The 12,723-nt window shown below is 49.4% G+C and overlaps 1 protein-coding gene across 1 annotated transcript in view; it reads left to right on the top strand.

The window, feature by feature from the left end:
* Positions 1-998: 998 nt before the first annotated feature.
* The window catches only part of FERMT2 (fermitin family member 2), a gene marked incomplete at both ends in the record, with an annotated part of 15,560 nt that continues 3,835 nt past the window's right edge, over positions 999-12,723 (top strand). Inside the window, 7 exons of the mRNA XM_010134664.1 lie at positions 999-1,133; positions 4,991-5,216; positions 5,329-5,431; positions 5,697-5,804; positions 7,562-7,696; positions 9,367-9,416; positions 12,186-12,310. Coding sequence (XP_010132966.1) covers positions 999-1,133; positions 4,991-5,216; positions 5,329-5,431; positions 5,697-5,804; positions 7,562-7,696; positions 9,367-9,416; positions 12,186-12,310 — 882 coding nt within the window. The remainder of the gene's footprint in view (positions 1,134-4,990; positions 5,217-5,328; positions 5,432-5,696; positions 5,805-7,561; positions 7,697-9,366; positions 9,417-12,185; positions 12,311-12,723) is intronic.

The following is a 12,723-nucleotide window of genomic DNA, read 5'->3' as shown; positions in this document are numbered from 1 at the left end:
GCTTATATATAAACATAAATACATATTATATAAATAAATACCTAAAAATATATAAATAGAGCTTAAATTAAAGCTGCGCCAGATGATGGTTTGGGATGGGAGACCTGCAGTATGAGAGATGGTTAAATCCAGATTTAATCCTCTGGATTCGAGAACACTGGACCTAGTGGGATCCATCCCTGGAAGTCACCTAAAATCAAGTCCCCCAGGTGTGACACACATTGTGGGGTTGGTGGTGGTGCACAGGCTGTTGTTTAAACTAGCAGAAGAAAGGCAAAGCTCAGCGTTTTCAGGCAATACATGCAAAAAAAAAAGAAAAGCTAGAAACAATGGAGCGGCTTGAACATGGACAACCAGCTCTGAAACCCTTCCAGGCTCACGCATGACCCTTCATCTCCTCTTTTTCCAATCCAAGCTGTGTTTCAGAGCTCTCTGATTTTTTTGCAGCCTTTCATCATCACAATAGGATGGCTCCGTGCCCAGGTGAATGAGTGCTTTCCCAGGTCAGTTCCCACATACCAACTGAGGGCAGCTTAGAGCAGATGGAGGGGTTTTTTCCTCCCCTCTTGGTTTTTCGGCGCTGGTGAGGGACTCCTGGCCTCCCCTTCGGTCTCTCAGTGGTTTCGTTGGCACAACAGATGGTGGGCTCTGCTTTGCCAGGAAGCTCCTTCCCGCTTGGAAGCCACTGCAGCAGGCAGGAGCAAACCCAAAGTACTGCCGTAGCGGGAAACAGCCCTAAAATTCTCCATTTTCATTAGCTCCCCATACTCCCATGGCTTAAAATACACACTGGGATCCTCTCCAGCCAAGGATGGGGCTTGTTTCCGACAGGCTTACAGGGGAAATGTTCTGAACTTGGTGTTTAACCATTGCAAAGCAGGAAAATCAGCAGAGGGAGATATGGCACATTCTGGATGTTGTTCCTAAAGGGAGGATATTCTTGTTTTTCCCCTTTTTTTCCATCCTGCCTTTGTAAATGTGGTCTGTTTTCTCCCCAGACATCAGACATCCAGAAGAGCTCTCCCTCTTGAGGAAACCCCGAGATCCATCGAAGAAAAAAAAGAAGAAGCTGGATGATCAATGTGAAGACGACTCCTGCGAGCTGGAGGGTCCGCTGATCACGCCGGGGTCCGGTGAGCCAGGGCTTGCTTTGCAAGGACGGGCTTGCAGGGAGGCAAACAGGGGCAGGGGGCAATGCCGTCGCGGTGTCAGTCTGACCTCGTTCCGTAAGGTCTGCGCAGCAAATGGATACCACAGAAATTCCACAGATCATCCAGGGCTGCAGCACTCGGTCGCACAGATGCATGCCTGAAGCTGTCACGCATTCTGGGGAGCAGAGCCACACCAGGCTGTGTAAAATAAAACAGGAACCAAGTGCGAGCACTTTAACGCTCAGATGATGTTACTGGAAGGTTTTGTTACCCTGTTAAGAAAGGAGTTAAAGGAAAATTGTTCCTAATGTCAAATTCCAGGTGTGTTTTAGGCAGCACCACCATCCAACTCCATATTTACAGCCCAATTTTATTAACTGCATATGTTCCTTTATGTTAAGGGTGTAGCTATGGACTGTAAGGCTAAAAAAACCCCTCTTGTTGCTGGGGGTGGGGTTAGTTTGCCAGTGGGGCTTACAGAACCAGAATAGCGTTGGTAAGAGAATTGCAAATGGAGTAACATCACTGATGGAGTAACATCACTGATGGAGTAACATCACTGATGGGAGTAACATCTCTTGCCTCAGGCAGCAAACTGACACAGGGAGGTGTTTGCAGGGAGGGGGTTTCAGCTCTGCTCCGCAGCTGCTGGAGGTTCTGGCCTTTGAAGGCGAATGGCAGGAGCTGAAATGATAAATTTGGCTAAGTGGGAGCACTTCAGCCCAAGTGGGCTTGGGGAGAAAGCTGCAGCGAGGGGCAGATGTGTCTGGCTGCCAGAGCTCTTGATTTTAAACCCAGCGATGGGAGGGAAGCAGGAGAGCTTTAATTAAAAAAAATATATCCCAGAATTCACTAAAGTTGTATGAATTGCTCTTAAATTAACCGAAATACAAGGGGAGGTCACGCAGGGCGGTTAATGCCATGGTGATTCAGAGAGGTTTTGGCTGTGCAGGCACAGGTGAGGGTGACAGTGCCCTGGAGCTGCCATGCCAAGTGATGTGGACCATCAGCAAGGGAAAAATAATCCTTCTTTTGCTCCAGTCTTGCTCTTTCTCCTCTCAGTTACTTAAAAATACTTGTGGGTGAGTCCTCTCTCACTCCTGGCTCAGGGAGTTTTCCCTGCATTGGGCAAAGCTCCAGTCAATTTTCATTTTCATTGGGCATTTCCATCTGCAAAGTCCGTCATTAGCCTTTCCGAAAGTCAGCGTTCGCGCAGAGCGGCTCCATTAGATGAATAGGAAATACTTGGCCTGCTTTGAGGGAAATGTACGCAAAAGAGAGGGGATTATTTTAATTATTTATTGGTCCTCCAGCGAGTCACTTTGCCAATTTTGCTTTCCTTGTAAATGAAATTACTTTTGCTGCAGCTTTAATGGCTGTGACTACCTGCCACGTTTAGGTGCCATGAGTTAAAAGTCACGTTTTTAATCCAAATAAACCGTTTCTAGTGTTATTCCCACATCAGCTTGTGTGCTGAATGCTTCTGTAAAACGAGTGGGTGTTTCAGGATCTCCTTGTTTCCGGGTGTGTAGATGTAATGGGCATGTTTTGTCACTGAGGACCCCATACCTGGCAATGAAACCATTGAAATCCCTGCAGGCAGAGCTGTCAGTACACCCACAGGAGATGTTGCCCAACGCTTTCCATTAGAAGACCTGTTTTCTCTTGTTCCCAAGATATTTCAGCTAGAACCTCCCATGACATTGCCTGCCTCGGGCAGATTTTTGAAGGGAAACTTCTTTCAGACGTTTGGAGGTGATGAGGAGAACATCGAAGGGGAAGCTTTGCTCCCTGGAGCAGACGCTTGAGTGGAGGAGTGTGGGGGCACGGCCGTGGGAAAACCTGCCTGATTTGGGGCAAGAAGTGAGACTGTCTTTTGTTAGTCCCTCTCTGCTTGAGCCTCAACCTGAAGGTTGAGGCTGGCACGTGGTGAGGACGAGAAGACAAGAGTATCTTTCGGGATGTGGTTTTTATGGGTGGCGATGGTTCTTGTTGGACTCCTCTGCTCCAGTGTTACAACGGTCCATGGGGAGAGCAGGTTTCTGCTGCTTTTACAATCGGAGAACATCTCAAGTTGGAGGGGACCCTAAAGGTCCCCAAGTCCAACTCCCAAAGTGTCTGGTACGAGCACCTGGCAAATCATCCCGGGCCTTCTCCTTGCACGTGTGAAGTTTGAAGGTGGATATCTTCATCCCTTGACCATTTCTGCTGCTTTTTTGCTCATGCCTGGTTTGCTGGGTCTGTTTTGATGGAAGATAGGTCCAGCGCTTACTGCTGCCCCAGATCATTAATCCAGACCAGGGTGCCGGCAAAACTGGCAGGAGCATTACAAGCATCCTGGCTGTTTTCTTGTTCAACGACAGCAAACGGTTTTCCCTTGTATTTTCCATCCTGTCGGGTTAGAATCACGTCTCTATGTTATTTGAAGTTTCCTATGATGTTTCCTATGATGTTTATGAAGTTTCCTAAGATGTTGGCTGCCATTGATATGATGCTGCTGATTCCAACTGTTCTTACCATTCCCATCACAAAAAAAGAGAGTTTGGAAAGGTTTTTCCGTTGTTTTGGGCTTAGACTTTCCTGTAGCTCAGCTTTGTGTTGTTCCTTGGGTGTTCAGGGAGGAGGAATTCAGGGGGCATCGAATCGCACGTCTGAATAGGCTCGTGATTTCGAAAGGACACATCTCTTCCCCCAAAAGCGGTTCCTTCTAGCTACTGGCACACAGATTTATGCCCAGCAAATGATGCTGAGCTCCTTGCCCGATGTACGCAGTGGAGTGGCTGACAGGATGCGGTCGTTGAACCTCCCTTAGTTTGAAAATCTGGATTTTATATGCTTAATGTAAAAATCAATGCTCCTGTGAGATGAATAGGGATGACTTAGCTCTCAGCTATTATGGGGTATGAGTTACCAAGCTGGGTCTGCTTTCTCCTGTTCAAATTTATAATTTTAAAAGGGTTTTTTTTTTGTCTGCTCTGCGCCTGTACGAGCTGTAAGGCTTTTAAAGCCCTGGGAGTGATGTGTGCTTTGGGATCGGTTTTGCACCAGATCGCACCACTTGCTCAGCATATTAATAACCAAATTTGTTTGGCCGTCTCAGCAAGCTTTTCCGTCCGTGAAACGCCACGTGTCTGTACCCGCCTGTCACGTCAGTAAAATAACCGTTGGAGTCATCTGGGTTGCTTTGCTTGCCGACTCCACCGGCACTGCTGGAAACGCTCTGTTTGGTGGTTAAACCTCACCTCTGCTATTCTGCCCTCTTCCAAAAACGCCCATTTTCAGCTTCTGTCCTTCCCTACCCGCCCGGTGACTTTCTCTCTCCTTCTCACTTCCCTCCTTTCTTTCCCTCTCCATAGGCTCCGATATTCTTTACATCGGCCCCGTCAAAGGTGAGCTCCACCTCAGTAGGACTTTTGCGCTCTGCCTCTGGTCTCTTTGGCCGCACCCTTAGTTTATTTTCCTGCTCCTCTAAAACTTTTGACTTCCAAACTCTTTAAGCAACAGGTAATACTGGTAAGTTGGGGGCTGTTCGTGTCCCAGGTGCCATAGAAACACAGGGGGCAGGAGTTTCCCCGCTTGGGAGAGCTGAGCCGTTTCCCCAGGATTTGGGCTGGAATGAGTTTTCCATCAGTTTAGCTCTTGGAGAAGAGCTGAGAGAGGGGCAGCGTTTCATGGGAAAACAAGCAGCGCAGAGTTTTCCCATTGCAGACAAAAAAATGATTAAAAAAGGGAAGGTTTTACATCCACTGGCTTTGGGTTTGTGTCTGAGTTTGCTCGGCTGGGAGCAGGAAGGGCTTGGCCATGTGCTAGCTCTTGGCTTTTATTCCTCTTACCGGTAGGAAACATATATTCAAGCCCGGGGCTGTATAGCAAAACGATGACGCCGACCTACGACGCTCACGACGGCAGTCCCCTGTCCCCCACTTCAGCCTGGTTCGGTGACAGCGCCTTGTCGGAGGGGAACCCGGGCATCCTGGCCGTGAGCCAGCCTGTCACCTCCCCGGAGTCCTTAGCGAAGATGTACAAGCCACAGGCCCTGCTCGATAAAGCCAAAATCAACCAAGGGTGAGTTAAGGATTTGTTTTTATTTATTTTTTCCAATACTTTGTTTTAAATTACATTCTCACGACTTCACTGGAGCTTTTTGTCTGTGTTACCCCTTGTTGGCAATTTACAGATGGCTGGATTCGTCCCGATCTCTTATGGAGCAGGAGGTGAAAGAAAACGAAGCTTTGCTGCTCCGATTCAAGTACTACAGCTTTTTTGACCTGAACCCAAAGGTACGGAGCTATTTATTTGGCTTGTGTCAGGCAGGCAAAGGCTTTGAGCAAAGGGTGCTGTATCTGTAACGTGCTTTTGTGCGGGTAAATCCTCCATCGCTTTGAAAATTGGTCGTATTGTCAGGGATGCTGTAAGGGCTGCTTCAGTGGCAGAGGCTTTCCAGTCTCGGACAAAGCGTTGCGGTGAAATGAGAGCTGAAGGGGTTGGTCTTGAACCGGGCTGGTGCCTTTTCCAAGCGGTCCATGTTTTTGTGCTGTACCGCAGTACGACGCGATCAGGATCAACCAGCTGTACGAGCAGTCCAAGTGGGCCATTCTGCTGGAGGAGATCGAGTGCACGGAGGAGGAAATGATGATGTTTGCGGCGCTGCAGGTAGGAAACCCGGTTACACTTAATTGTGTAGCTTTGCAGACTTCTCTGTTGGTGACTGTTGATTAGCACAATGAGTGAAATCTGCTGTAAATGGAGGTTTGTGCCTCGCCTTCTCTTCGGCGGGAGCTTGGACTTCTCATGCTGGTAGAAGTCAGATCGTTTCCTGTCTCCTAATCCTCACTTGAGCTTATTAGGTAGTTTAAATATTTGCTGCCGATGACTTCTCATGGAAAGGAACTTGGCCTTCTTTTACCAAACATGTTTATATCTATCTTAACTTTTAGTTTTGCCCTTCTTAAAACAACCCCGGTAAGTACATGAGGTTTCTGGCACCCTGCCCCCAAGCAGCTGGTGATAATCTGTGGGTTTCCCAGAACTATTTATTTATCTGTTTCATGAAATACTGGGCGTGATTTGGCATCAGTAGTACACCTGCTGTTGACTTCTGCGAGACAGATTGCAGGCCATTTACTCCGTGTGGTCTGGCACGCCACGTCGCTGGAGGATGCAGAAGTGTCCTCATCAGGAGCAGAGCTGTCAGCTCCTAAGGCCCCTCCTAGGAGAAAAAAAAGAGTGAAAACAGAAATATAAAGACTCAGTTTCCCTCTTGGGGCAGTCCAGAGTGGGTCAGGCATGGTCCTTCATGTGAGATTTTACGGATGTTTTGGTTTTCTGGGGTGAAAAGAGGTGCAGTCCATCCTCCCAAACTGGGAGAGGTGGCTGATAGGTCAAAAGGTCATGCTGCCATCTGGAGAGGGCAGGCTGGAGAAATCAGCCAACACAAACCTCATGAAGTTCAGCAAGAGGAAGTGTAAGGAAGAAATTCTTCACTGTGAGGGTGGTGAGACCCTGGCGTAGAGAAGTTGGGGATGCCCCATCCCTGGCAGTGTTTAAGGCCAGGTTGGATGGGGCTTTGAGCAACCTGGTCTAGTGGAAGGTGTGGCATGGGGTTGGAACTAGATGATCTTGAAGGTCCCTTCCAGCCCAAGCCAGTCTGTGATTTTGTAAGTGCAAAGTCCTGCCCCTGGGAAGGAACCAGTATATTCTGGGGGCCAGTCAGCTGGGAAGCAGCTTGGCAGAAAAGGACCTGGGGATGCTGGTGCACACTGAGTTGAACATGAGCCAGCAACATGCCCTTGGGACGGAGAAGGTGAATGGTGTCCTGGGCTGCATTGGGCAAAGCATGGTCAGCAGGTTGAGAGAAGAGATCCTTCCCCTCTGCTCAGCACTGGTGAGGCCACCAGTCCTCAGTGAAAGAGAGGCATGGATCTACTGGAGAGATTCCTGTGACAGGCCACAAGGATGATGAAGGTCCAGGAGCATCTCTCCTATGAGTAAATGCTGAGGGAGCTGAGACTGTTTGGTCTGGAGAAAAGAAAGCTCAGGGGAGTCTTAATTAATGTATAGAAATAACTGGTGAGAAGCTGTTAAGGAGGTGGAGCCAGAACCTCCTCTGGTTCTTGATGACAGGACCAAAATCCAGGGGCACAAGCTGAAACATGGGAGGTTCCCTCTGAACATCAAGAAACATCTTTCTGTGAGGCTGACCAGGTGCCATCACAGGTTGCCCAGAGAGGTTGTGGAGTCTCCATCCTTGGAGCTACTCAAAAGCCATCTGGACATGGTCCTGGACAACACCTGCTTGAGCAGGAGGTAGGACCAGATGACCTCCAGAGGTCACTTCCAACCTCCTCCAATCTGTGATGCTGCGAGCATCGCAGGAGCATCCTGGTGAAACGCCGTGCCTTGCCTTGCAGTACCACATCAACAAGCTGTCCATCATGTCCTCGGAAAACCACCTGAACAACAGCGACAAGGAGGTGGATGAGGTGGATGCTGCACTCTCGGATCTGGAAATTACTTTGGAAGGTGGCAAAACATCGACGATCCTGGTAAGGGCTGCAGGCACATGGAGGCAGGGGGGCTTGTCCATCCCCTCCTCGCACGAGGCAGAACTCATCCTCCCAAGCTGGGGGTTTTTCCAGGCATCCAACCTTTTTTATCTCCTTCCTCTCCTTTTTTTTCTCCTGCTTTTTTCCTGCTGGGACCATAACACCAAATGGTGTTGAAGTCCCCCAGGAGCTGGGATCTTAGTGACACCACCACCTGCCCTGCACCAACCCACCTTCGTGGTGAAATAATGGAAAACTAATTTAAATGGATTTGGGTTTTCTTCTTGCTACTGACTTTCCAAAACCCTGAATTCTTCACGCCGAGGTTTCTCTTCCAACCATTTCAAATTCATGGCAAAGTTTTACAGTACCTAAAGCAGCTTTTTCAGAAATTACTTAAGCTTCTGAATCCCTGTTTTTATTAGACTGGATTGTAGCCTGGAACGGGCTATGACTCTGCTTCAGAGGATTTCGAGGGTTTTTGCTGATGTGCTGCTTTAACATGGATTTTCCACCTTTAAAAACATAAACCCCAAGAACTAAACTGCACAAAAAGCACCAGACCCACTCAGCCTTGGCCCAGCACAGCTTTTCCAGGCGTTTTGCACATTTATACCATCTCTAAGTTCCATTTTAAGTTCTTTCAAATCCTAAAATCCCTGAAATTTTCCAGTCTTGCCCTTGATAGATTTTTTTCAGGTGCTAACGAAGGGTCTTTTTGAAGTTAACATCCGTACACCGCCTGCTTTACTGAGCAGAGATTTCTAATATCAACCAGCTGCTGCTGCTTCGACGCAGCAGAAACAATGACAAGTTTTTATCACCGGGAGATCTTTTATAATTTCTTCACAAAACCCGATTTGAAGCAGGGTACTGAGGAACAGCCCCAGCCAGATAGGAGCAGAGACGACAATGATTCATCACAAAACCTCCATCCCTTTCCGGGGAGGGGGGGTTGTTAGCAGTGGCCACTTCCAGATGCATTCGAGTAATTGAATACAGATAATGGGCAATTACTGGATTGTTTGTTTAGATTCGGCATTTTTTTCCCCTGGTATCTATAAACAGCGTTGCTCATCGCAGACAGAAAGTAAACTGTCTTGCTACTGGAAGCTGTTGGAGCAGCCTTTGCTTCTTCTGTCCTTTGAAAACGCTTTAGTTGGAGCTCATGGGGGTCGCAGGTGGCACCGTGTGGATTTTCCTCATGCAAAATGTGGAGATAAATTCAGTATTAAAAAAGCTGGGGGGAAAAAAGCCTTCGGAGGATGTCAGAACTCCACGGAGGTGCAGAGCACCATCTTTTCCTTTTTCTTTGGAGCGTAAGGGAATAACTAAGGGAGGAGAAAAAAATCGCTGTGGCAACACGAGCCGGTGTGACCGCCGGTGACCTCGCGGGTGGGAATTGGCTCCAGCGGCAGCACGAATTCCTCAAAAGAAAAATAAAACCTGGTCCTCTGCTTTCCAAAGAGCACTTCGGTGCCATAGATTTTTCTCCTCTTCCCTCTCTCGTGAAGTGACTGAGGCTTTCTCAGGAGCATTTTCATGACCTCCTTGAGCCCCCAGTGTAGCTGCCGCCGGCTTCCTCCCCTGTGCAGCATCACTTCCCTCCTGGTTCCACCACCCCAGCTCTGCTTGGGCAGGCGGGTGAATGGGGTGTATTTTATTTTCAGGGTGACATCACTTCCATCCCAGAGCTCGCCGACTACATTAAAGTCTTCAAGTAAGTGCTGATGGGAAGAGGCGCTTGTGAAACTGGTAATGTCTATGAATAATGAATGTCCTACCGCCTAACATCCATATCTGTTAATCTCCTGGCTTAAGACCTTCCTGAACGCAACTGTGTTATCTCGTGTGAAAAGCCACCAAGCAATCGCTGTGCAGCTCCACAGCTCAACATCTGCTCTCTTGCTATTAAAACATTTTGGTTTTTCTCCTGTAGCACAGGCACAAAGTATTTTGCTCTTAAATATAATAAAAGAGAAGGCTGCGGGGAGACCTGAGTGCAGCCTGTCAGTGCTGCAAGGGGTGTCCGAAAGCTGGGCAGGGGCTGCTCAGCAGGGGCTGTGGGGTGAGGGCCAGTGCTGCAAGGGGTGTCCGAAAGCTGGGCAGGGGCTGGTCAGCAGGGGCGTTGGGGACAGGACAAGGGGGATGGTTCCACTGCCAGAGGGAGAGTCAGAGCAGAGAGAAGGGAGAGATTGTTTGTGCTGAGGGTGGGCAGAGCCTGGCCCAGGCTGCCCCCAGAGGTGGCAGCAGCCCCATGGCTGGCCCCATGGCAGGTCAGGTTGGCCCTTGGGGCTCTGAGCCCCCTGCTCTGGGTGCAGATGGCCCTGCTCCCTGCAGGGGGTTGCGCTGGGTGAGCTCTGAAGGTCCCTTCAGCCCAAACCAGTCTGGGGTTCTGTGATTCGATAAAACCTGGGGTGTTATCCCGCTGTCACCGCCCCAGCAGGTCCGCATGTCCCCAGGAGAGCTTCCTGCATCCCGTAGCCAGCAGCACGTGCTGAGATATTTCTCTAAGGCAGTTAATGCCCAGGAGATAATCGAGTCATCCTAAACCGAGGAGTGAAACCTAGAAACGTTGCTCAAATGCTTCTCCTTATTTGCAAGAGGCTGGATGAGTTCTGAGCAGCCTGATGGAGGGCTGTCAGCCCTCTCCCTGCCAAAAGGAGCAGGTTAAGCTGACCCTGATCCTCTTCCAGCTCACTCAGGATTTAGAGCCTGTTTTAATTTTGCTTTGACTTGGCTGATGTTACGTGGAAACCGGGAATGGCAGCGTCTGGACTTTGAGTAACGTTTTGGCAGCCACGACTGTCTTTTGCAATTTATGGCCTGCTGCAGCAAGGGTTACAGTGAAAGTTCTGGAAACTGGAAATAACGATGAGATGTCACAGCAGAGCTATAGGATGTAGAAGAGCTGTAGGCAGCGAAATAGCTCTGGAACAGGAATTAATTTGTTAATTGCTTGGGTTTGCAGCCAGAACCTTGCACTTCTGTTCCAGAAAACTCTTTCTTCCTCTCCAAAGGCAAATTAATAACATCTTTGTGTCCTCCTGCGCTTGTGGTCTGTCTTAACTGGGGCAACGTTTCAGGGCTGCAGCCCGTGCCCTCCATCCAAGTGGGCGCTTTTTCTGCCGTGAACAAACCAACCAACCAAAAACTTGCTCTTTTCCTTTGATGTGCTTATTTGCCAATAAAATTAGACAGAATGGGGGTTGCTAATTGCTTGCAATTTGGAGTGTCAGTTGGTGGGGCAGGACACGGTGCAGCAACAAGCTGCCAGTTCCTGGGCCAGTGCAAGCACCAAACTTGCAGAGCCCTAAAAATGAGGGCCAGGTGGTATAAGGTCCTATATAAATGTCCCTGTACGTGCCTGGCGTTGCTGCAGAGACTCAGGATGTTGCTCTGTCCCCTGCCAGCCGGGTTACTCCTAGTGCCAGCCAAAAGGCTCTGCCTGCGATTTAAAGGAGTCCCCAAAAAACCTCAAGTCAGTAAAAATGTGTTAAAACGTCTTCAGAGAAGGATGCGAAGCGAAGGAGGGGGAAGCCTTGCATGTGTAGGGCTGGTGACTGGGGACTTCTGTAGTGGGAGGCAGCTTTCAAAGGAAATTGTGGTTGTAGAGTTTGCGCAGGGTGCGGCTGTGTGTGCCAAGGCTTTAGGAGGAGGAAAACCAGCCAAGGCAGGAGAAGCATTGTCCCGAGCTCAGGCGTCCATCCGAGGGTGTGGGAGCAGCGGGGGTCAGGCAGACGCACACCATGTTTCTCTGCCTCCTCCCTGATTTCCCTGAGCAGCTCCCAGCGTGCTTTTGCTTGGAGATGACAGTGCCGAGGACAAGCAGTTGGGGCCATCACATATATAATCCCTACGGATGAGGCTTCAGCAGCTCTTTCTGGGATGGAGATGTGAGAAGCTGCAGATTCAGCCTTTGAATAAGGTTTGAATAAGAAAAACCAGAAACTTGGAGCTCTGGGAAGGTCCTGGGCTCCTAGTGGGCTGAGGGTACCACCCTGCCAGGCGCTCACGTGGCTTTGCTGGGGGCTTGCAGGGCCATGAGTTCTTCTGCAAAATCCGTGTTTTCCATAGAAAAGAAGTGACCCTTTCCCGATGCGGAGTACTTAAAAAGAAAACAAGCAGCGTGCTCATGCCTGTGCTTGGCTAGCAAGTCCTTTAGGAGTCCCACTTCCTTCCAGAGCTTGAGCATACTGGTTCCAGTTCAGTGCAGCAGGCAAAGAGGCACATTTCGCAGTGGTTTGTGGATGTGTGTATTTTTGTCATAGTCCCCCTTGCCCCAAGTTAGTGGGACCTCCAAATTTGGGATTGTAGCTCAATTTCTTGACCCAGCATTGCAGCGATGGGACGGTGAGTGGTGGCTGAGCTCCTGGGGAAGGACTGCCCTGGGGGTGAGCCTGCCCCAGGCTGCCGACTCCAGGTTTTCAAGGGTGAAATGAGTGCAGCGGCTTGATCCAAATGTAACATCCCTCAACCTGTCTGGCAGGCCCAAGAAGCTGACGCTGAAAGGCTACAAGCCATATTGGTGCACCTTCAAAGATACCTCTATCTCCTGTTACAAAAGCAAAGAGGAATCCAATGGGACTCCAGCACACCAGATGAACCTGCGAGGTAAGAGAAGCTTGAGCGCCGCGGTGTTTTGTTCCAGAGGCTGCTCCTCCTGCATCTTGTTTTCCCACTCCTTTATCTTCTTGGCCGTGCTGGGCTAACAGTTGGGCTTGATGATCTTGAAGGTCTTTTCCAACCTCAGTGCTCTGATGATTCTTGGAGTTTAAAGGGACGAGGGTGACGGGGTTTGAGAGCGTGGGCATACTTAGACTTTGTACCTGTGACCCCAAGGGGAAGCGCTGCCAGCTCCCCAATACCGTGAGGTGACAACTTGCCATTCTCCTTTTTGTTGGTCCAGAAGAATTGAACTAACTCCACACAATAAGTTCGAGCTGAAGAGCACAGACCATTCTCTTCCTCCGCTGCCTTCAACTTTTCTCCTCCTCTCCTGGGTGCCTCGCCTCAAGCCCTCCCCG

This window comes from Buceros rhinoceros, unplaced genomic scaffold, assembly GCF_000710305.1.
Source record: "Buceros rhinoceros silvestris isolate BGI_N320 unplaced genomic scaffold, ASM71030v1 scaffold18364, whole genome shotgun sequence".
NCBI classification, from domain to species: domain Eukaryota; kingdom Metazoa; phylum Chordata; class Aves; order Bucerotiformes; family Bucerotidae; genus Buceros; species Buceros rhinoceros.
Note: the sequence above shows the minus strand (reverse complement) of the source record. Positions and strands in the feature narration are given on the sequence as shown.